Below are 24,656 nucleotides of genomic sequence, written 5' to 3'. Positions count from 1 at the left end.
GAAAATTAGACTTCACATGGGTTGCTAAATTGAGAAGTAGGTTGGGTATTACCATTGGAGGTAAAAAAACAACTCATTTTGTATTTCAATACTCAAAATTAAGTCTTACTAATGAAGATGGTCTTAAAATAAAGGGAGTAACAAGAACAATACGATATTACAAAGAAATATAAAGCGCCTGTCAAAATATATATATATATATATATATATATATATATATATATATAAAGCGACATTTATTTTGAGGTTGCACCACTACGCTCAAGTCATCCAATAAACAATTTGATGATCCTTTGGGATTGCGTCTAAGATAACTACTCCGTACATATTATTTGCGCCAAGAAGTCATAGTTAGCTAGCCAAACAACTGTGTAATTAACAATGTCCAATCCTCTAATTCATGCTTAACAATGAGGGATTTACACTTTCGAGTTACACCGTAAATAAATGCAGATTTTTTATTTTTATTTTTTTCCTTTTTTTTTTGGACAGAAAGCACACTAAACTTTATTAATCAAACTTTGGAGCATCCAAAATTACAGCAGAGACCACATCATAATATCACCAACAATAGCACCAAAACTTGAGGCTACACTCTTCTTTTTCTTTAAATGAGAATGCAGCTTCAAGTTATCCGTTTTGAGCACAATACTACAAAACCCAGCTTCCATTGTAATTGTGAGAGCATGACGAGCAGCAAGGGCTTCTGCCACATCCACATCAAAGCTTCCCTAGACACTAGAGCATGTAGCAGCCAACACATCTCCAACGACCAACGCCATCCCTCATCACTCCTAGATTGACCAAACCATTTACAAAGCAAGCAGCTTCTGAATTGGTCTTGCAGAACCCAGAACTCGGAGGGCACCAAGATTGCTGTATAGCAGCAGCATTACTGATCCCAAAAGTGAGCATTCCATTAGCTTTTTCGTACTCCCAAACAACACTCATAACCTTTGTGATAATATCTCCTTTTGAATACTCTTCCTGTCAAAGTAAAAGGCATTTCTTTTCAACCAAATCCCCCACAAAAGGCTCCAAAAAATATCCCACTATGCATTATCATTGTGCATACCCATTTTACTACATCAATGCAACAAAGAATCATCCTTAACGTAGTTCGATCACATTCAAGCGCAAAGGGGAGAAATACCAGATCTTGCAGGCATCAAGGCAAAGGGAAAGTGCATGAGAAATAGTTTCAGTCTTCCCCACAAACCGGGCAGATGTCATCAGCACAAATACCTCTTTATCTTCAGAATATTTCGGGCAGGAATACTATTATGAAGAAAACTCCATCCGAAATGTTTGATTTTGGGTGGCAACTCAGCCTTACACAAGTTAGACCAAACTGCATCAATTTTCTGGACAGAGGGGAAAGCACACATACAAATAGAAAAAACCTCATCCTTTGTGTGATTCCAATTCCAGCAGTCCTGAGTACGGGAAATCGGAATACGAGTGATTGCATCAATTTCCCAGGGTACAAATAGGGAATTAAGCACATCCACACCACTAGAGATCAATTTAAGTAAAGTGGAGCTATCCTTCCTCCCAAGTCCCAACTGCTGACTTAATAGATATTACAAACTGCTTCAACATAGCCTACATACGTATCATCCACTCAGTCTGCAATATGATTTACAGGATGATCAGAAATTTTAAAGCAACACTTTAAGGCGAATTCGTATTTGGTACTTCAATATGATTCAAGCATATGATCAAGTATAAGCACGAATAGCAATTGATGTTCCGTATACAATATGCCACTGATGTAACCTGTCATCATAGATAAATTGTATTATTCCCAGCATGAAATAGATTCCCATGACATAAAAACCAAAATTCCAGATACTCACCCATATCCAGGCAAATCAACAACATACCAACTCTTTTTTCATCAGAAAATGCTTGATAAGTTGAGTCTTCCCTGCAGACAATTCAACACCCAAATCAACCACCAAGATATAAAGTTAGCAAAACAAATGAAATCCCAAGTATCAAACTAATCACAAATCAGAAACACTTCAATTGTATTTTTCATATAGGAATTTAAGCAAACAGGTTCTGGGCATGGGAAAACAAACAAAACTTGGTTTTGAGAAGCCTAATTCACTCATCATCCAGGTTGCCTACAATTATAATCTGGAATGATCAACCTGGTAGTGGAATTCTTGACATTTCACTTCACTAATAACTGCCTTGATATCTCTCAAGTATAATATAAACTCATAGAAGGAGTTGCATGATATCTATAATGTAAAATGTAAGGTGTTATAGTGCCAAGATTTTTACAATGTAAGGTGTTATAGTGCCAAGATCTTATATATGGACCTCACACTAATAAATGGAAAATAAACTAATCGAGTATTAAGTAATTTATTCATCTCGTGAAGATCAATATTACAGTATTATTTATTGCCCTCATCTAAAACATGTTGATAATATATATAATTATATATTTAAATACAATATCTACACATCAATATTTCAATTACTTAATAGAAGATTTTATTACTTTGTATTTAAGAATATCAAATTATTCGCTTTATACTTATTAGATATATCCATTTATCTTTCATATTTTAATCAAAGATTGTCCATAGTGTTTTTAGATTTTTTGTTTCATTGTTGTAAAATAACCAATTGTATGGAAAAGTTGAAATTAATTTTTTTAAATTGTCGTGCATGACACAAGACCTAACCTAGTTTTTAATATTTCCATACACCAAAACTTGTATCAATTCTTTGTAAGTTTTTTAGACTTTTAAAAAAAAAAAAAAAAAAAAAAAAAAAAAAAAAAAAAACAGCTGAAATTACATTAATTAAACTGAGTTTACAACAAACGAAAGGACAATAAAGTAACATAAGCTACTATTGGCATAAGAAGCCTTTACACAATATCAATTAAGGTCATTAACGATATTTACCTTTAAGCTATTATAACGAGTGATGACAACGCATATAAGGCTTACCAATATACATTTAAACATGCGATGTGACTATGATAGAATAAGGGATGTTGGTAATGATGTTTCGTGTTGTGCAAGGTATTTTCTAACATACAACTAAAAGTCTATGAATGTTGCTGAAATGATGAAGACAACTTAAAATTAGTATGCATTACCCTAAGGGACCCCAATAATTCAAATTGATAAAATTTTCTTGAGATCTATGCTTCATACATGTCAATCACATTTCTTGCGATCTGACAAAACCATATCTTATACTCTCTCCGTCCCATAATATAGTTCCTATTGTGTTTTTTTCACCGTATTTAAGAAATGGGAAGAGAAGTGGAAAAAAGCTAGACAAAAGTACAAGGCAAGTGGATAATTTAAAGGGAAAAAAGTGAAAAGTACAATTATAGACAAAAGTCAGAGAGAGAAAGTGAAAAAAGTGCAATGCAAGTGGATAAGTTAAAGGTAAATTAGGAACTTTAATGAATAAAGTCAAAAAATAAGGATATAATGGTCTTTACATACTATTTAAAAATAGAAACAGAAACAAAATTTTAAGTCTCTAAAATAGGAAAACGGAAACTATAGGGACGTAGGGGAGTATATATTCTCATACAAGGTCATAATGTTGTAATGACTCTTTCCGTTATCACATACAAATGGGTTTAACAACACCTACTACCATCCTCCTTCAACAAGGGTTTATGTAAATCTGCAAAAAAAAAATTTGCTACATCTCCCGACAAACATAAGTAACACCACTTCCATTAAAAGAACACATTTTTATTAAAACTAAAGAGATTAAAAAGGGCCCTCCAAGAGTACGTCAAACGACTCCATTTCATTCTCCAATTAACCCTGAATTCGACTTGTTTTCGCTTTTTGATCTATTATATTGGATGCTTCCAAAATCTAAGTTTTATTTATTAGAAAAATTCACTTTAATTTATTAATCCGAACTTCCAGCGATTAACTCTCAATAATCCCAACTTACATTTATTAGGGAGCACTATGAACTTTTGGGTTGATTTTCTTCCACTAGGTCGATACCAGTAACTTAAAGAAAGGGTGAATATTATTTTGTAAAAGCCATGTGTGATGTGTCGCAACATAATTGGTCCAATTTTTTTGTAAAACAAGAAAAATAATAATTTAAAACCTTTCCCAGCCACCCTCCTTCCTCCCCTTAGCCCTAATCCCCAGCTCGACCGAAATCCGACCGCCTGCCTCCCTAACAACCAATAACAGCCGGTCGGCCCCTCAGGCGACCCACCTACACCAGCGAAACCACCCTCTTCCCCCATCCCCAAAATAGCCCCTCCCTTCTCAAGTCGATGAAACCGCCCCTCCTCCCTTCCCTCGTCGTCGAAACGGCCGATTTTTTAGCCCCCTCAATTGGAGATTATTGCCAAGAAATTAAATGTAGTTGTGTTACTCAAGGTTTTTGTGGTAGATTTTTTTTAGATTTTTTTTTTACAAAAAAATAAAATAAATAAATGGTAGTTATTGCTTTTAAAGTAGTCGTTATAATGGTAGTTGTTGGTAAAAAAATTTCTTAAGTATAATACTCCCTTTGTCCCTTTTATTAGATATGTTTTGACTTTTACACACTTGTCAATACACCTATTTGATTATTATTCATTACATACTTTTTAAAATTATAACGATTGAATATTAATAGAGCATTCGTTGAAATGAATCAAACATGATCTGACTCTTTTACTTTTGTGAGTAAATTTGAAGATTATCTAATACTCTCTCTATCTCAGAATACATGACCCAGTCAACATTGCACATATGTCAATGTACTACTTTGACTTTATTTGTATATAATTAAATATTAATGAAAATTATTTTTAAATTATATTTTGAAATTTTATATATATACCTATTTAACAACATATTTTATGATAAAATATGTTTTTATTATGTTAGTAAAAAATTATGATCAAAACTAATACATGAATAGTGAAAAAAGTCCAACATCTCATATATTTTGGGAGGGAGGAAGTATTATGAATAATGTTTAAAATCTAAATATAACCAATAAAAAGAAACGGAGGAAGTATTATGAATAATATTTAAAATTTGATAATAACCAATAAAAAGAAATGGGGGGTACCCTACAAAATTAATCATCCTAAAGTTTTTGTAAAAAAAAAATCATTCTAAAGTAATTGAAACAATCTAATATACATTTTTGTTGATACATTAAATTATTTTACCTTTAATAATTTGATCGTATATTTATTATAATTAGTTGATACTATAAAATTTTATACAATGTATCAATTTTTTTGTTAAGATACTAAGATAACAATTATCCTCTCTTCAAACAAAAATAAAGAGAGTTAAGTTTAAGTGATTCAATTCTAGGTTTAAACCAAACAAATGAAAAGAAAACGATTAAAAGATTCATTTCCTTCTGCTTATTTGTTTTTTTTTTCAACTTCATTTCCAATATCTATACCAAACGACCATAGTGTTACATTTACTAGTTGTTTGGTATCAAAAACGTAAATGATTACAAGCAATTCATTTCCTCTTGTTTGGCATAGATAACTTGAAAACAAATAGTTTTTCTTTTATTTTTTGTTGGCATTGTTATTTTTGCTACAATTTATGTAATGTAGAGCAACACTAATTATAATACAATGTCATATGCTAAATATAGACAAAGTTACATAAATTATTGATTACAAAAGCATTGAAATTCTTGTATTCAAAAAATAATAATAATAAAAAAAAAAAACATTCAAAATCTACTGCGTATTTTTTTCTTCATATTAGTTGGCGCTTGATAGAAGATGCGGAGTTTATGTTTCAAAAGAGGTGAGTGAATAGTGAAAAAGTGTAAATAATGCAATTAAAAAAATGGATGAAGTAATTAACAAATTACATAAAATTATTTATGAATTAACAAATTACATAAAAATATTTATAATTATAAAAACAAATAATTTTTTCAACAAAAGTATTATCATTTTGCCCTGAGCCACCAAAATATTAGAAACAGCTATGCATCCTCATTTTTGGGCTTTCTAGTTTTTAGCGAGAGGTGAGAATTTAAAAGAAGAAAGATGTAATCTTTATAATTAAAAATTATAGAGTCAGATTTGAAAAGAAAAACCCAACAATACCGCGTAAGTAAATAACAAGAGTAATAGCGTGGCAAAAATAAATGCAAAGTCCAGATCTACTTCATTCTTCATTCATTACTGCTCATAATTACATGCAAAGTTTTTTTTTTTTTTACATAAAACCATGATTAATTGATTATTAAACAAAACAAAAAAAAAATTCAAAGTTTAGCTCTCCATCATCTTGTTCCTCTTCCCTGCTCACGCTCCCATGCTATATTCAGCCTTGAGGTCAGCTTCCTCAATATCCTTGTCACCGTCAATAACATCAACATTCTCAGCACCAACAATATTTTTCTCCATTGCAGACTTGTCATCCTCAATAACAGCTAATTCTCAACGCCAAAAGTATATTTTTCCACTGCAGAATCTTCCTCAGCCGTAACAACCTTCACTTTAATACAAAACAAAAACATATTTAACACCCAATAATACCAAGACTCAATTTTTAGCTTAAAGAGTACATTAAAAAAAATAAAAAATTCTTCCTTCATCTCCTCCATTTACCCAAGCAGTCATAATCTCATAAATATTTTCATTCATACTGTTTTTCAAGCTCTGCATATCACTCAGTGTTAGAGCAGTGATATTAGCCATTTTACGTAGTGTGTAGGTAAGAAAGGGAGTGATGAGTTGGGGTAGAGTTTAGGGTTTCTCTTATTTACAGAAGAGATTGTTTTGGGTTAGGTTTTGTGCTATCTATTGTAGAGATGCTTTTTTTCCTTTTTTTTTTTTTGATTTTTTAATAAAAGAAAACTAGCTACTTTATGATTAGGGGTACGGTGTAACCGTGTAAACGAGCCGAGTACTACCCTGTTCATGTTCAAGTTCATTTAACTTAGGCGAGTCCGATCCGAGCACGATCCCGAGCTTTCAAAAATCTGTTCAAGCTCGGCTCATTTAGTACAATATATGTTCGCAAACGGTTTATGAATGAGCTTAATAATAAACGAGCATTTATAATAAACGAGCTTTTATAATAAACGAGCTTTGTACTTTTGACATTTGAAAATTTCAAAAGTAAAATAATAATTAAATCTTAACTATAAACTTAAGAACTTAATTAACATTGTGAATAAATCAATAATTCATAAACATAAATAAACGAGTAGTTCGTGAACATAAATAAACGAGTAGTTCGTGAACTTATGTGAACAAGCATATCTATGTTCGTGTGCAAGCTCATTTAGTAAACGAACTTCAAAATTTGTTCAAACTCGACTCATTTGTTAAATAAACGAACATGAACTAGTTTCAACTGAGTTCGAACCCAAGTAGTGAACAAAACCAATAAAGTATGAGATATGCCTAGTATTCTAGTAACTAGTAACAAAAACAAATCACAAGCAAGCTAAGCAAAATCAAACCAGTAATTGGGTTGGGCCCTATGATTGGCCCATCATAGTTCAATGATTCACTGATTGGGTTAGCCCAAAAATTGAACAAAGCACATTAGCCCAATAAGTTTATGAGCGTTATGTGGTTTACACCAATCAATTGCATCCAGATGTAAAAAAAGTTTATGCAACATCAAATTATTAATGTGACCTCAAATATAATCTTACTACTTAAGATTTATAATAATGCATACGGAACCACGGAAGTAGTCAATTTTACAATTAAATTGCAATATCTTGGTGCACTCCGTATTATTTTATATACTTCATAACATCATTGATCTCTTGTTAAAGATGTCTATTGTTTAAGATAATTTCTCACCATTTATAAATGTCCGTTAGATTTTTTACACTATTCATATAATGGTTTTGACTTGATTAATTTACTAATATATATTTAGTAATAAACAATTGTTATTGTATAATACATCGTTGAATTCAAAAGCCGTTAAAGTTTCCTCTAGGGGTTTTCCTAGGAAGCCGTTAAAATTCCAATTAATATGGCCATTTTTCTTCATCTCGCCCTTGCTTCGATTCATCATCAATCTGTTCATCTTGGGTCGATTTCGGGGTTGGGGGTGGGGGAAGGGAGGGGGGAGTTTTCGAGGATAGGGAAGGGTTGGTCGGCATTTTTTGGGGCCAGGGGAAGGGTGGGGGCTTGGTTCCCGGCAAGGGATGGGGAGGGATGGGGTGTCTTTCGGCGAGCTGGGATGGTTCTCAGTTGGGTGGGGGCTGGGTAGGATTTTAGTGTTTTTTAAAAAAAAAAAAAATTGATTAATAAAAATTGCGACACGTGGTATTTAAGAACAAAAATTAAAAAAATTAACCTTGTAATCAGGTCATCGGTCATTTGGTCTAATAAAACAAAACGCTATTCGTTCAAAGTTGGGAATTATTAGGTAATAATCGATAGTTGGGATCAATAAAGGTAAATGACCCAAAGTTAGGATTAATATTACTAATTTTCCTATTAACTATTGTGTATTATCTCGAAATATTATTTATTGGTGAATCTACGCTTTATACCTTTTAATATCGATTTTCTCTCTAGTTTAATAATTCGTCTCAGTATACATCAAACAGTCGTTTTACATTATTTAGATTCTTTTTAATTAACAATAGAGAATAGCTATCTCGGTATCTCCCTTTATATTCAATCCTTGTTCGTGCGGTGTCACAAACTCACAATGTGGAATCTGTGAACTTATACTCGCTTGCAAACCCTAATCTAGACCATCAATATTAATATATTAAAGTAATCCCTAGAATAATTTGTAGATTATACTACACGTGTCAACACTACATTAATAAATTTCCCACCAAAAGCATTGTTTTTTTGTTGTCATTTTTTTTTCATTAAAAAATAAATAATTTCAAGTTAGTTTTTTAGCTTGATATTTAAAAGCAATGATAATTGAAAGTTAATTTTATCAGAGTAAAGATAAGATAGAAAATTTCAGTTTTAAAATACACAATTCTATGTTCAATTTGACCGTGTAAAAAAAAGGTTTGTTACATATTGATACTTTTAGTTATTAATTGACTAGATTAATCGCCATACAAATGTTATTTTCTATATTATGTATAAAAATAATCCAACTATGTATTAATTAAAAAATCCGAGCATAACTCGGGCATTAACTCGTACACTACATAACAAACAACAATAACATTCACTTGTATAATGCCTTGCATTTTTTTTTTATGGACACTATGTTGCATTTAATTTATTTTCTTTTGAATTTTTTTTTTACTCAAGCTAGGATGTAGGAAATTACGATGTTTTTCTGTGTGGCAAAGCACACCGTCCGGGGTTATTTATTCAAAAGTTATTTAATTCATTCGGTCAAGGGTTATCCAAAATAGGTAATGCTGACTGACTGAGTAACCCCTAAATAAGTAGCCTAGAATATATAACAACAATATAAGTAACCTCCCGGCCACACGGTGTGGCACATGTAAAAATTTGCGAGGAAATTTATTATTCAAAAAGAAAAAGAATAAACTAGGAAGTAAAACCCTAGCACCGTACCAAATTCCTCTACCCACAGCCATATTCTCCACCCTCAGCTCTCTAGCCACCTCCACTGCACCTCTGGATTACATCAATGAGATGGAGTCCAACAATCAAGCTAAACGGGTACTCGTACTTGCTACTTGTTTTTTTGAGATTTGAACTTTGTAATTATAAGAGTAGTTTTTATTTATGATGAATCCAATCAATGGGAACGTTATTGGATTTACGATCCTCGTGCACTACCTTATTGTTTATGCATTCATATTATTATATTTTTGGTCAATTTTACTGTCTACCATTATTATAGGATCAGATTATTCTTCAGTCTTGTACCGATTATAGTTTGATTGCACAATATCATCAGTTCTTTTGATTTTTTAAAAACAGTTAATCTATTCTGTGACTAACATGCATCAATATGTATTTTAGGTTATGGTCAGACGACCTCTAATGCATAACATAAACTGGTGAGTATGTAGTCCGTTTCATTGTATTACTCTTTACTCTTTAGCCTTTAATTTTAAGATAGATAATCATATTTGTATATAAATGTATCTAATATCTATCAATTATACTTGTATGTATGTATATATATGATTGTAGGGTGGAATGGATGAAAGGTAGCAAAAGAGGCGAGCATTCAGAAGATAGTAACGATGAACAATCTATAGAGCTCCCTAGAGATGTCACTGATATGATCATGGCAACCTTGGTAAAGCACTTTTGTATGAGGGACGCGATCAGATGTAGTATGGTTTGCAAACGTTGGATCAATATTGCACGCTTGGAAGCACCCGTAGAGCCACCTTGGATAACAGTGGTTGATATGTTATCTAGTAATGATCAATATACTGATTGCTTTAGTTTATGGGGCAAGGAAGGTTCACTTGATCAGTCTATTTATAGACTCTCTGGTGCCCCTACCACCATTTGCAAGCTTATGAGATCAAATCCTCCATCCTTTTTGAAGTTGAGGAGTGACCTATTAGCATCTTCACAGGGTGGTTGGCTTCTTCGTGGTTGTCGTTGTTATCATTCATTCTACCGTAGTTCGGATCAAACTTCTCTATCAGATTCTAATGTGCACCCTATTAGCCTTTACAACCCATTTACCAAAATCTGCTTTGATTTACCCAACTACAAAAAACCAGTAGAGACTTGTTGTAGGTTAAGAGGAATTACAGATATCAGTGAGTGTTCCGTCTTTACCCATAATCTTTATCCTGGTTATTACTTTGTGGTGCTGTCTAGTTTCGGTAATCTTTCATTGTGCAGAGTTGATGGGGAAGGCAACTGGTTTCATTTCCATAATAGGCGCCATTTTCGGTATCAAAGTGTATTGTTTCGAATGGAGGAACAATGCTTGTATGCTTTGGACGACGAAGCAGGACTAGATATTTTCACAATAGAGTGTCACAATAAAAATGGTAATCAAGAGTTTCATCTCAGACCTCTATATTTTGTGCAGGTATAAATTGATCTTTTCTTTTTGTAAATTACTTGGGACATCTATTTTTGAATAGAACAAATTGTTGCATTTTGCATAATTATAGAGCTTTAAGGAGTATTTGTCCTGGTGAACTAAAATGGGGAATTATATATGCAAGTTAAAAGTAAGAGAGAAGCTTGAATTTGGTTAAAGATGTTTGTAACCAATTACTCTTTTGTGCAGGTCGCATCGTTTAGTGGGGCAAGTGCTAATCAATTTAAGACGACAAATCTGGTGGAATTTCGTGGACATATTATTGTAGTGATTTGCGTTGATAACACGGTGGAGTTGTACAAGTTAGACAATAAGGATAAATTGTGTTTGAGTCGAGTACATTCTATTGGAGATGAAGCATTTTTCATGGGATTTTGGGGAGGTCCTTTTTGTGTTTCAGCAACAAGTTTCTCCAAAGTGCAGCAGAATTGCATCTACTATCACAAGTTTCTCCAAAGTGCAGCAGGATACAGTTGCACAATAATTTCCCTGGAAGATGGATCTACTAAATATCTTGACGTGGGAAGGCGTGACGGGTATTCTCCCCTGGGAGATAGTAAGCTCATTGCACCTCCACCTCTCAGCTCCTACCAACACGATGAGTTCTGAACAAACTGCGTGGGTATGATGAAGTGCAAAAGGAAGAGGGGGGTTGCACCCAACTTGGCCAACTACATGCATGACACTCCAAAGATCAGCCATTGAGCACTGATCAAATCTAGTAATTTCTTTCATTGCCATTTACGAACCAAACTCATAATTTCAGAACTTCTGAACATCTCAAATCTGCACATTGTTTATTGTTGGATAAGATCGAAAATTAATGAGCCTAACATAAAGCTCCAAGATATACATGATTATTTCAGCATAAAACTATCACATTATTAGATTTACAAGCAAATGGACGCCACATATCAAGCTATAAAGCTTTATAATAAGTCACTAGAATGCAGTAGGAGTGTTTTTTCCTTTTTTTTTTTTTTTTTTTTTGTACAGAGAAATTCGCTGTTGACAATATCTTTCATCATAGGATATAAATCACCTGATTGGTAGGTAAGTAAAGTGAGAAAGTCAAGTAAATATGAAAGCCTCAATCAGGTTCCGGTCAATGGTATCGAGGGCTTTGTACTTCTGATATCAGATACAGCAACTTAGAAAAACTCCTCTCTAACTTTGACAAACTTGGCTACTGGGGCATGTTCGTGAATGAAAGTTAAGCCACTTTACCAGTCCTGAGCTTTGGTGTTTTCTGTTTGACAAAGAAAGCCGACAGCATGCTTTTGTGGCGAATTGGGGCCTTAACAATCGCTTGCCGGGAGTTGGAGTTGTTAAAAGACTTGAATGGTGTCATGGCCTTAGAGTCCGATACAGAATCCTGCAATTAGATAGTATATTGTTTTAACTATTTGATGACTCAAGGCACTACAATAATTTGTATGTTAATAAACTTGAGAAGATATCTCAGTGTTTTATAACTGGGTGTCTCTAGCAGGGATGCCAAATGTAGCTAATTTTTGGCATTGTTGCAAATCTTATTATTAAAAACTTGGTATATTTTATGAAACAAAATGTAGATCATTAAAGCATCTACAGATAAAAATACTCGGGAAAGCTATAGACAAACTCAAAATCTTGTATATACATAAATCAGTATGGTTATGGAAAAAGCAGATAGCACATAGAATATTATTTGTCATTACCTTAGGCATAGCACCATATGGTTGCATAGAAGCCCCAGCTGGATCTCCACTAGGTAGCTGTGTATGGAGCCCTGATGACTTAGCCCGAATGCCAGCCTCATTATCTGTACATATGACAGGAGATGAATATTGACTAGCTAAGCCTACTAAAACATAATGTTGTTGCGAGAAAGTTGAATGGGCTGAGTAACATACCTAGGAGCTGGAATACTGCAGGAGATCTAGGAGAAGCTTTTTGGACTTCAGAGCCGCTGCAAGGAAACAAGTGGGGTTAAGATCTGCAATATTTAAGCATTTAGGAGTTTTACAAGAGCACACCAAGATAGTTGATCAGCATCACATGATAGTACTTCTAAATCAGGCTAAAATTCCATGGTATATTGGACAAACCTGAAAACAGTCTTATGATTCCCTTTTAAGGGAGACTTTGATTCAGAGCCAAGGTGCCAAGAAAGAGTCTTTCCAGGTGAACCTGAATAGTTTAACAATGAAACCAACTAAGCACATTAAAGAGGTAAGATGACAGCATTTAAATCCTCAGATATCTTGAATGGAATATTAAGCACCTGAAGGATGAACACGAGGCCTCGCCTGGACATGCATTTGTCTAGGATCAGACTGCGCAGCAGGACTAAAGTGCACCTTTTTGTTGACAGAGTCTAAAGCAGCATACAACAAGATGGAGGTGTCAAAATATAGGCTCTGTCAGTTACAGTACAACAGAGGAGACAATTTTGAAGGGCCAAAAAATTGTTGGACAATGTTCCTTACTAGGCAATATATAGCGTTTATGATGTCTTGGAATAATTGCCAAAAGTTGCTGCTGCCTAAGGCCTTCCATCTCCATATACGTGTGGCAAGTGAGAAGTTTCTGAAGACAAAATGATCAGCTCCAAAGTATAAGGAATGAAGAAAAGAAAAAAGAAAGAGATAAGTAAATGTCCTGCCTAGGGAAAACAGAGAAATGGGAAATGGCAGCACAAAGCAGAATAATCCACATGGTGATAAGAAAGAAACTATACCTGATTTAGACATGTTACTTTCAGCTCTGTGTTTGACACATCTGAAGTTTGTTGCTCAAGCAGGTCAGTCAATTTGTACGCAACAGTGCCTAGGTGGTCTACAGCATTAACTAGAGCTCGTACAGCATAATCTTTTAGGTTGTCCAATACCCTGTGGTATAATTCACACAAAAATCATAAGGGAAGACCAAAAAAAAAAATTAAAAAAAAAAATTCACAAATAACTCAGAGAGTTGTGTGTGTGCTGTGCGTGTGTGTAAGTGTGAGTTCAGTTCGTTTCTTTTCCACAGTTAAAAATGGATTTAAAACTTTTTGTATAAATATACAAAATTATGTTATCAATATTACTGTTTAAAACTCTATATGGAAATATAGGATGATTAGGATCAATAAGTTTCCTACTCTCTTGGGATAGGGGTAGGCAACAGATGCTAATCCAACTAAAAGACTACACGACTGATAAATTAAACAGGTAAACTTGCAATAATTATACTGTAACATTACATTTGTTTCTGCTCACTATGAAGATAAGACTTCTCGCAGTATTCAGCGGCAGAGTAAAGCTGGGGTCTCAGATTCTTGAGTTCCTGTAAAGCAATTGAACAAAAATTATCATAATTAAATAGACAACAAAGAAAGAGTAAAAATACAATGACGAACAGACACAATAATTGACTTCTTAGAAATAATGGAGATTTAGGGATTACTATATGCAGAACTTATAGTCACTAACATTCTTTTTTTCTCCACAGAAACCAATGAGTTAGCTGCATTAGCAGCTTTATTAGGGGAAGTTACATATTAGGAGTTTTCCAGAAGAAAAAAATACTACGTAATACATAACAGTAGGAATAAACTGAACCATAGCATGTCAACACAGCAGACAAAACCAAACTTCTAGTTATAGGAGCTATAACAGCAAATGCAATATCTTTCCTTCAGCACTGCAGTTACTTTTCACCACACAAAACCATCTTTATAATATTGTTACCCACTTCTCCTAAGTTTAATTGCTGCTTAACAAAAACAGAGTAGAAAGGAATCCACATGGATCAAGCTGAGAAAAAGGTGCAGATGTCCCTCCAACAAGAGTGCAGGACACGGCTAATTCATTCAATATTACACACTTTAGTTATATTTACAATAAAGAGCTAAGAGAATTTTCAGTGCATATCTCCTTCTATGTTTTACAGTACGCGTAATTATTCAACCTTTTATATGCAAAACGAAGTATATAGACCTTAGTAAAAATATAATGATATCACTCTTCTCAGTGAGATGCCTGTGAGGCATGAAGAGCTCCATACAACGTTTTAACTCAAGATTCTCAATCGAGCAACCATCCACCACCCCACAAGATTTCTAACCTGGAGGAAGATGGAGACGACAGGTGTGGCTACAACATAAATATACCAAGTTTTAATAATATAGTCACCATTATATCTTTATTAGAGTAGAAGTGCATCTAATCCATAGCTTATTATTAAGCTTCAAACTTCATCCTACAATGAGCTCTTGACATCCTACGAAGCTACGAAGCACTATTAACCATCAACTCACTTTATTACAAGTATAGCACCATGTTTGGATAGCTATATTACCCAAGCAAAGTATTGTAAATCCTTAACACTTCTAAACAAGAAACGGACAATTAAGCTCTAGGCATTAACACTACCAAAATCGTCCGTTTTTGCTTTTAAAACTATCCCCTTACACATTTTCATATCCCAACAACATTAAGCTGACAATTTACCTCTACAACCAAATGAACTCCTTTATCATATATATACATATAATCCTTACAGCAATCATTCTAACAGAATTGATCACACTCAATGTAGTTCCCTGAATGCAACATTCGTCAATTCATCAAGCTTTTTCATGAATGCAACAGTATTTATCTCATCATGTCCTTCCCCAAACACAGTAGCTATATACATTTCGCCTTTTCTAACAAAACACTCGTTTATCTTGCAAGTTGCAACATAGCTCGAGAAAAAGCCAAGTGAGCGCCAAATACAGAAATTCACCTTCCATTCACATCATCTTGATTCAAACCACAACACAATCATTATAATTCCACTAATTTCCCATTCAATTGTTTAATTGTTAACAATTGCAAGCATCTGTCCATAATATGTACCAGATTACCAGTTTAGTCTTTAAGATGAATAATGTTACTGTCCATTCATTAAAAAAAAAAAAAAAAAAAAAAAAAGGGTAATTGTATGAAATAAACAATGGGTAAATTACAAATTAGAGGAATTAGTCTGTATTTAGCAAGAAATCAAGTAGAAAAGAAATTATTGGTAAAAATATAAAGATTTAAAAAAAAAAATCCAATGATAACCACTTAATGATTCATCATGCGAAAATCACTTTATAATAATTGCATCATCAAGAAAAACAAATAATAAGTCTTACAAAATACGTAGCAATAAAATAAAATGGAAATGAGATGAAGCTCAAAAACATGGAAATCCAGATCTAGCAAGATGAAAATGAGGAGGAGAGAGAGGAGAACCTGCAAAGCTTTGACGAAGCTTTTACTACGCTCCATGGAAGCTTCATCAAAGGTCATAGGATTAGGGAGAGCTTTAGGTTGCTCTACTTCCATATTTTCTCAGATTAAGTAAAAAAAAAAAAAAAAATGATGAAATCAGGTAGAATTAAACAATGGAAGAAACCCTGGGAAAGAAGAAATCACAGAAAGCATGAAATTGAAGATGATAAGAACATTAAATTGAGAAGATTGATTAAAAGAGGAAAGAATGTTTTTGCAATAAAATTTAGGTTTGGATGGTGGAGTTAGGAGGAGAGTGAAAGAGAAGCAATCCCCGGGAAAATGAAGGGAAGGTGAGCGTATTTAATATTAATGGGGTGATACAGATAGAGATGTGTGTTTATGAAGACGGTGGTGGATACTACTGTACTTGACTATCCTCTATTTTTAACCAACACTTTTATTACACTGTTATCCATTTTATTTCAATTATTTGGAATTTGCTTTATCCATTGGATTGGTTAAATCAAAATTTATTTGAAAGTGCCGGTTATGCAACAACATGTTATTTATTTGATTACAATGGGTAACTTTTAAATTTTAGATCTAACGTTTATTTATAACCCAAATGTCCACTTGAATTTTAAGGTTTTCATATGTATAGTACAACATTGATGTCATTCTTTCCTCTTCGAGAAATGCAAGACACTACATTTTTCACTAGGTTAAAACACTTGACTCAACTAAACGATTTTTATCTAGTTCATTTTTTAACATTAAAAAAAAACAACGAAATATAGAGCTTAACACTTAAAATATAAGATACGCCATAATACGTAGTGAACAATAAAGAATACCAAATGTCTATTCAATTTTTATTTTTATACCACTAGATTAATCACACTTTAAAAATATCAGTATGAGTATGATTTTCATAGTGCTACAATGCCTACAAAAGTACGAAGTACATCTAAATTAAGTCATTAACAATACAAAATTAACAATTTTCACCCACTTACACATACAAGTATGATATGTAAAAAATATAAAACATACAATTAAGTAAACTTTTTTTTTATATAGACATAGTGTGTTGTTTGTTTTATACTCCGTAATTGATTAAAAGAGAACATAGAATTCATTAACAATCATATTTTTTTTATCAAAGTTTGAAACATTGCTTCAGTTGGTGGTGGCTTGGTGCCCATCACCTGCTTCTGCTTCCAAATGTCAGTTGAGAGATATTCCCGTAGGCATGCTTTTACGAGCAAAAATCCAAGCATATACTGTACTATACATTCATCCAAGATTCCATTTTAACAATTGTAATATAGTACTCAGAGGAGGATTTCTAGGATTTTAGTAATTAGAGTCATATATATGACTCTAATAAGGGCATATTCGTCCATTCACTTATACTATACTTGGGGGAAAAAATGTCATAACACGCGTTGTTTCATTATACTTTAGATGGTATTATCGTGATACCAACAACTTTATTCAGTTATACCAATGAATGCAAAAATGTTTTGTTGGTATCGATATAATTTATTGTTGGTATCATGTGAAATACCAACGTTGGTTATTAGAGTCATGACTCTAATTACTACAATCCTAGAAATCCTCAGAGTGCATACTCCTGAATACATATTTGCCCATAACATAAATATCAGAGCCATACTATCACAATTCACAACAAGTGTACTAGTAGTTGCTAATCCTTGACTTTATCTCTTTGGTCTACCAAAAACCACTCATGAGAAACATTGTTCAACTCACTAAATTCAATCTTTTCTGTGTTGAAGAGTTCTACTCGGAAAGACGATCCAATGATGAAAGAAGCAATCCGATGACGCTCTAGGGAAGATTGAAGGAATGGAGTGTCTTGGCTCAGAAGGGTGTTGGAAGGACACTTTGGCGCTTACACAAGTCACTGATGCAATTTTTATTTCAAAAGGACGAAATAATGATACTTGTATATTTGTACGTTTTAATCATCATTTTTTCAATTGTGTGTCATGTTAATGCTAGAATCAATCACCTAATCTATACAGTACTAATTAATTAGTGTTTTAGGCCTATAATCACTCCTTTCTGATTTTGTTGATGAGGTAAAGATTACGATCAGTAAAAGTAATTATGAGGCGCAGATTGATCTCTCATCAACCACCATCCTTAAATCCTTAATTAATCAATACTAAAATGATGAAACACAATCACTTTTTAAAGATCTTTGTGGGACCCTCTGCCATGTGAAGCTCCACAAATGAATCCTTCATTTAAGGATCTTCATCAAATTGATTAGGTCGCATAAATCGTATGATGTTTCACAACTCAACTAGAATTAAGATATGATCATATAGCAAACTTGCTATTGGTACTTAAGCAAGTTGCTGGGCAATGTAACTTCTTCTACTGGCATTATTTCTACTCTCAGTCTCAAGCTCTACTTTAGAGTTTAGAGCGCTAACCTTTTTCAACCATCGCCTCTCTCATTCCTCGTACTGAACCACCATCGCCTCTCTCAATCCTCGTACTGAACATTAACGTAAGCAATAAACCAATATGGCTTCGCTCAATCCCGAGTAGCTACAAAGTAGTGATGTGAATAAGGTTTAATCCAGGTATTGAATACTACCCCAAAATACTTTACCTACGAATGTACTAAATTTCTTGACATCTACTACTAACAGCTAAGACCAAATCTTCTGACTTTTAATATAAGGTGATGTGGCCATAAAATTAAATAAAAAAAAAAAGAAAAAAGAAAAGAAGAGAAAAGAAAAAGGTCAGATACATTTCAGATACGTCTATGGCTCTACGCTGCTACGGCCACGGGTGTATAGCTTCTTAGTTCCTACCTCCAACCAGATGACACTAGATACCTCTTACCTGTTCCTTTTATTTGAAGTAAACACGTCTATATGATGTGAGAATTGTCTGGTACCTTCATAGCTCCACTAATCCATCAATAAGATCTCTCTTCAACTAAGAGCCTCAGAGGCCACATTTGTGAACTCATGAAGTCAAAACAAGGTCTTTGATATGAGCGGGCAGACCTAGTAGGACTGAACCAATGATAACCTCTATGTGGCTTAGTGGCTAAATGCCTACGAACTAGATCAAGTGGACAGGTTGATGTAATGAAAGAGTGGAAACTTTTAATAAAGGGATACAAGAAACAGAACTCACCAGTTCAAATCAGACTTCCATACTTGCATATCCCATTATGTTAACTGACAAGCAGAAATCTGCCCATAGCATAAATTGACAACAAAATGCAGCGAGAAGAAATTGAAATCTCAACTTTATATTTAAATATATACAAAATCTACAATGTTTACAAGACTATATCATGCTTAATTACATATGAGCAGGTGGTGAGGTCTTGAACATACTACAATTAATCAAGCTCCAGCATTCTGAAATGATTATTAGTATATAACATACAGGCGTATACTTTATCGTTCAAGAAGCATAAAGGCAACTATATGGCCCTCCGATGCTAAGGATGACCAAGCTCTAGGCATTCAAAACTAGCAAAATTTACTTTTTACCAGAAGGCTACGATCTCTGAGAAGTTTCTGCCTCATGTCTATGTGAAAGATCCAGGGCAGAATTCAAGTAATGACTTGCAGAAACCATTTCTCCCGCAAATGGGATGAGTTCTGTGGGTGAAGTGAGCTCAAAACAGGTTGGCTTTGGAGTTGTAGGGTAGCCAAGTGACAAGATTAACTCCTGGACAGAGAGTACCTGGAACTTGCGAGAGGTATTGAGGGCAATGTTGTCAACTTTGTGCTGATAGATCTTCCCATTCCTATCAAGCTTGTACTCTGAAAGGCCATCAAAACGACCACGGCTCTCCCACGGGACCCGTGGGATTCCATGGACAGTCCAACGAACCAAGATTACATTCTCCATAGGTTGCCACACACTCAGAATTTCAACCCACAAAGCTTTAAAAAATATTCTTCCATGGAATCGCAATGCCCAAAAAATTGATTTGTAGTTCTCAATGCCAGCAAAGGTATTCAGAGGATCTTTGAACACAATATCATCCCTAATAAGAATCCAAACAAGAATAAAAAAAGTCAAAACGTGATCAATGATGACACACACAATGGTAAACAGCACTGGTATGAGCTTTGAAAGCCTAAATACATCACTTTCTTTCCAAATCATTCTTGGCATTCATTAATGGAGATAATAATAATTATAAAAAGCCATAACTGCATAAGACACCATAATTCTTAAACATAACTACACCCCTCTGGCCCTGTTTTTCATCAGGACTTTCCTATCTTTTACTTAACCATGTTTCAAATTGACAACATTAGTAGCTAGCCATGCTACTAGTAACTACTAATATTACTTCGTGCGATTAATATACTACTCCGTTAAAGTATGTGCTACTATTGCTCAGTTTTAGCATTTCTTAGTTTCCATGTCTTATCAGCCAGAACAGTACAAAATCTACTACAGGGAGTGAAAACTTTGACAAGATGCCAAGTTGAAGATGCCTCACACTTCTACATATTGTACCATCTCATACTAGTTACAACGAGCTCACAGCTTCATATATATAAATAAATTCAAGCTCAGACCTCTAAAATTTAGTAAGTTGCATAACTTATCGATTATTTACCCTATTTTTCCTTTATAATTATATCAAAAAACATCGGAATCATCTCAATTCCTTCCATTTAACCAAACACATGCAAACATAGCTCCATCCTTTTCCCTTCTCTTTTCTTCCTCTATTCCTCTCCCTTCCCCTCCTTTACCACAGATTACATCAATGAAGCTATTATTACGGTTTCGCTTTTTGGGTGTTTTGCAAGGCATGTACAAAGGGATCAAATCAAAATACCTAGCAAAATTGATCATCATATTTTACATCCATTTCAATCCACATAATTATAAGCCAGTCATCATAACAATCAACTTCACGTCTTTAAACAAAAATCATTTCAATAAAAGATAACCAATTCAAAACAACAACAAATACCACTAAATTTCCAGCAATCAAACCAAATATCCAGAAAATTAGCAAGAACATTCAAGGGGTAATAAAAATTAGAGAGAATTATGTAGAATTACCTGTAAATATCAAAATTGGGCTCCCTGCAAAACAATTCAGGAAACTCCTCTCTTAAACAACGAATTGCATGACCCATATTGATATAATAATCTCGTTTCTGCTCATCTTCTTTCTTCTTCTTCGGGGAAGAAGACGACGTCGTAGAGCTGCTAATACTACTACTAGGCTTCACAGGAGCAGAAAATTGACCATGAACCCTAGCATTTGGTTCAGGGGTAGTAACTTTAGCACAAACCCTAAGCTTGAATCTGCAATTTCCATTGAAAATAGAGATATTGGGGGAATTGAAGATTTTAGGGTTAGGGTTTGAGAAGGTATTCGTTAATCCGGATATTGACATTGGAAAATGGGTGTTGAATTTTGTGAAGGAAAATGGGAATTGGAAGAAAGAAAGAGGAAGAAGAGAAAGAGAAGAGGTGTGTCAGTGTGTAAGCGTGGGAAAGATTGTGTGGATAAGATGATAAGTTTATGGGGATAATTGGGGTTGTGAGTTGTGACTATTGTGAGCACAAAGTTTGATTGATTATACTTTGAAAGAAAAGTATGACAAACTCAATTTCGTGTTGTTTGTTTTAAGTTGTATAGGATCGGAGGGAGGTAACGGTTTTGTACTCGTGATTTTACAATTATTTGATCAAATTTTACTATGATTAGTGGGAGGTAATGGTTTAACCCTCGGTAAAATATTACCGTCATTTGACTAAATTTTAGTAACGAATATTTTTCGGGTGAATAATTTGTCCTCGTGAGTTTACCGTCATACCCCCGTAAAAAATTAAACATTTGCTTTTAGATGTGAAGATAGAAGATAGCTATAAATATTTACTCACTTATCACTATAATTAGGGGTGTGCAAAAAAGGACTGAGATCGGAAACTGGACCGGGACCGGACCGAAATTGGATCGGACCGAACCGTTGGATTCCGGGCTGGTCTTCGATCCTCACAAATTGTTGATTCCGTGTTTCCGGTCCGGACCGAATGTATTTTTTTATTATTTCGTGGAAAAATTTAAATTTTATGTTTAAATTTCTAAAAAATTTAGGTATAAAACTTGTAATTTATACATTCTAGAAAAAATAGGAAAGTACGCAAACAAAAACAAGACGTTAAAAAATAATGTATATATTAAGATATTAAAATGCAAAAACCCTAGCCTCCTCTCTCTCTTCTCTCTCCTAAATTATAGCCTCCATTGTCAATTTTGAAGGGGCTTCCATCAGATTTCACCGGTAGAAAGCCTCAATCTTTATTTTCTCTTAAACTTTTTGTTTCTTATGTTATAATAATGTCTCCCTCGAAAGACAGGGTTTATCTCCTTCGAAAGACAAGGTTTTTTCGATCTCCTTCGAAAGACAAGGTTTTTTCGTTCTCCTTCGAAAGACAAGGTTTTTTCGATCTCCTTCGAAAGACAAGGTTTTTCAGACTCCTTCGAAAGACAAGGTTTTATTTGTGTTTAATTTGGTCTCCAATTGTGCGAGGCTACGATTGATTATGGCTCGGTTTCGGATTACAGAATCAACACAAGAATTTACTTTCTCACAAAATTGCGAAGCGACGACGGATCCACCCAAAAATTTGTATGAGACAACGAATCGAGAATGTGCCGAATTGTTATATTTATGTATTTGGATTCTTAGCCCTTCCCCGATTAATTCTTGTTTGATTTTGTTGAATACGTTTTCATTATCGTTAATTGTCAATTGTATATATCGTATGGCTTTAGTTAATGAAATAAAAAAGGACCGTATCGGAATATAAAGGTCTAGACCGGACCCTAGACCGGTTGATTACGGTACGGTCCACGATCCTCAAGAACAAGCGATTCCGGGTTTTGGTTCGGCCCGATTTTGAACCGGTGCACAGCCCTAACTATAATACTCCATATTTATCATTATTTGAACAGCATTTGCAAAAAAAAATTGCTTAAAATTTTATAAATTTGTCAAATAATTAGTATGTGTAATCTGAGTTGTTATCGGTGAGGGTTTGGGCATATGATTGTATATAACCATTTACTTAAACTACGATAATACTCCAATTCTATCTCCTACGAGACATTCATAAGCAAAAGTAATCTTGGCTCAATAGCACTTAATTGGTAGTGGAAACAAGGCAAACTCAACAATTAAAGACCAGCAAGAGAACAATCTACTACCCTTATGATTTGCAACAATACAACATAATGTTTTTTGTTTGCTAAAATGTTAATAGGTTGTGTAATGTGTATAGTCTCTAAGCACTTTATATTACATACTTTTACATTACACATATTTAAACCGAGGTAAAACTCAAAAATTATACTCCGTAACAATTAAGACATTGAAATGTGAAGAATCAAATCAAATATATTTCATAGTATTTTTTTTTTTTTATTATGTGTTCTTTCGAATATTCGAATAAATTAAAATGCCAAAGAAAAAAAATTCAGCTAGTCTATATGATCGTATGCTAGTCACAAGTTTAGCCACAACACTTCTGCCTTTCTGGAACTATCCTACATGTATAAAATAATAAAAGGGTCCACTTTGAAGATCTCACTAACCACTTAGGACATAATTCCATTTTGGTCATATGTATGACATGGGTAGTTTTCAAACACATAATTTTCCATTGATCAATTTGGCAAAATTTAAGTTTCTCTAGCCCCCCTTCGCCAAATGCTTTTGTTGCCATCCAATTATTAGAAAGTAAGTCCGAATTTATACATAGATTATGCTTTTAACTAAAAATAAAAGATCTCGTCAAAATAAATAAATAAAAGATAAAAAAAATGGAAAAAATCAATATAACATTTGAACATGCTCTTCATAGCTTCTACTTGATGCGAATGTTATTTCATTTTTTTCAAATGTAACCAAAAATTAATTTTATAACACTAAAATTGATTTGACACACCTTTATGTGAAAAAATATTGAAAACCGTGCTCTCAAAATGAGTGTGTCAAAATTAATTTTAAAAAAGAGAGTCATTTTAGTTTTTGAAAGGGACACCACAACTCTATGTCTTGGCTTCTATAGTACAATAGTATAAATATTTGCCAAATCATACTATCAAATAAGAAATTCATATGAATCATATCACTACTCAAGCCAAAAATAAACCAACCAAGCGATTTCAACTTGACACAATAAGAAAAATTATCATAAATAATGGAAATGTGTTTTTTGTGCAACAAGCCACATCGTGTGACCGCTTGTTAAAAAAAAAAAATGAAGAAGTAATTATTATAACACGGACAAAGTAACCCCTTTATTGTCAAAGTTTCTCCTTATTATACTTATTAGGTAACCCTTAAATAATAAAGTAATTCCTATAACATTGACAGATTAC

The 24,656-nt window shown here is 33.7% G+C and overlaps 2 protein-coding genes across 2 annotated transcripts; both read right to left on the bottom strand.

Moving 5' to 3' along the window:
* Positions 1–11,769: 11,769 nt before the first annotated feature.
* LOC110731602 (protein ABIL1-like) lies at positions 11,770–16,633 on the bottom strand. Its single transcript, XM_021911471.1, has 9 exons — positions 16,244–16,633; positions 14,224–14,306; positions 13,720–13,870; positions 13,469–13,568; positions 13,264–13,356; positions 13,088–13,169; positions 12,893–12,948; positions 12,698–12,801; positions 11,770–12,372 (listed from the first exon to the last, which is right to left on the bottom strand). Exons 1-9 carry the CDS (start codon positions 16,334–16,336, stop codon positions 12,211–12,213), a joined length of 924 nt encoding a protein of 307 aa, XP_021767163.1. The 5' UTR covers positions 16,337–16,633; the 3' UTR covers positions 11,770–12,210.
* A 2,868-nt stretch (positions 16,634–19,501) lies between these two features.
* On the bottom strand, positions 19,502–21,891 carry LOC110731600. Its single transcript, XM_021911470.1, has 2 exons — positions 21,323–21,891; positions 19,502–20,282 (listed from the first exon to the last, which is right to left on the bottom strand). Exons 1-2 carry the CDS (start codon positions 21,661–21,663, stop codon positions 19,787–19,789), a joined length of 837 nt encoding a protein of 278 aa, XP_021767162.1. The 5' UTR covers positions 21,664–21,891; the 3' UTR covers positions 19,502–19,786.
* Positions 21,892–24,656: the final 2,765 nt, after the last annotated feature.

This window comes from Chenopodium quinoa, unplaced genomic scaffold, assembly GCF_001683475.1.
Source record: "Chenopodium quinoa cultivar QQ74 unplaced genomic scaffold, ASM168347v1, whole genome shotgun sequence".
Lineage (NCBI taxonomy): Eukaryota > Viridiplantae > Streptophyta > Magnoliopsida > Caryophyllales > Amaranthaceae > Chenopodium > Chenopodium quinoa.
The sequence above is the reverse complement of the archived record's forward strand: the minus strand, read 5'-3'. Positions and strand labels throughout refer to the sequence as shown.

Bases quoted from the DNA above. Each gene is read 5' to 3' on its own strand.
- LOC110731602 (XM_021911471.1), bottom strand. From the start codon at position 16,336: ATGGAAGTAGAGCAACCTAAAGCTCTCCCTAATCCTATGACCTTTGAT. The intron at 13,569-13,719 runs GTATAGTTTCTT...TTTTGTCTTCAG, and splicing joins AAGTAACATGTCTAAATCAG to AAACTTCTCACTTGCCACAC. The intron at 12,373-12,697 runs GTAATGACAAAT...ATCTAATTGCAG, and splicing joins CATATGGTGCTATGCCTAAG to GATTCTGTATCGGACTCTAA.
- LOC110731600 (XM_021911470.1), bottom strand. From the start codon at position 21,663: ATGTCAATATCCGGATTAACGAATACCTTCTCAAACCCTAACCCTAAA. The intron at 20,283-21,322 runs GTAATTCTACAT...GATTCTTATTAG, and splicing joins CCCAATTTTGATATTTACAG to GGATGATATTGTGTTCAAAG.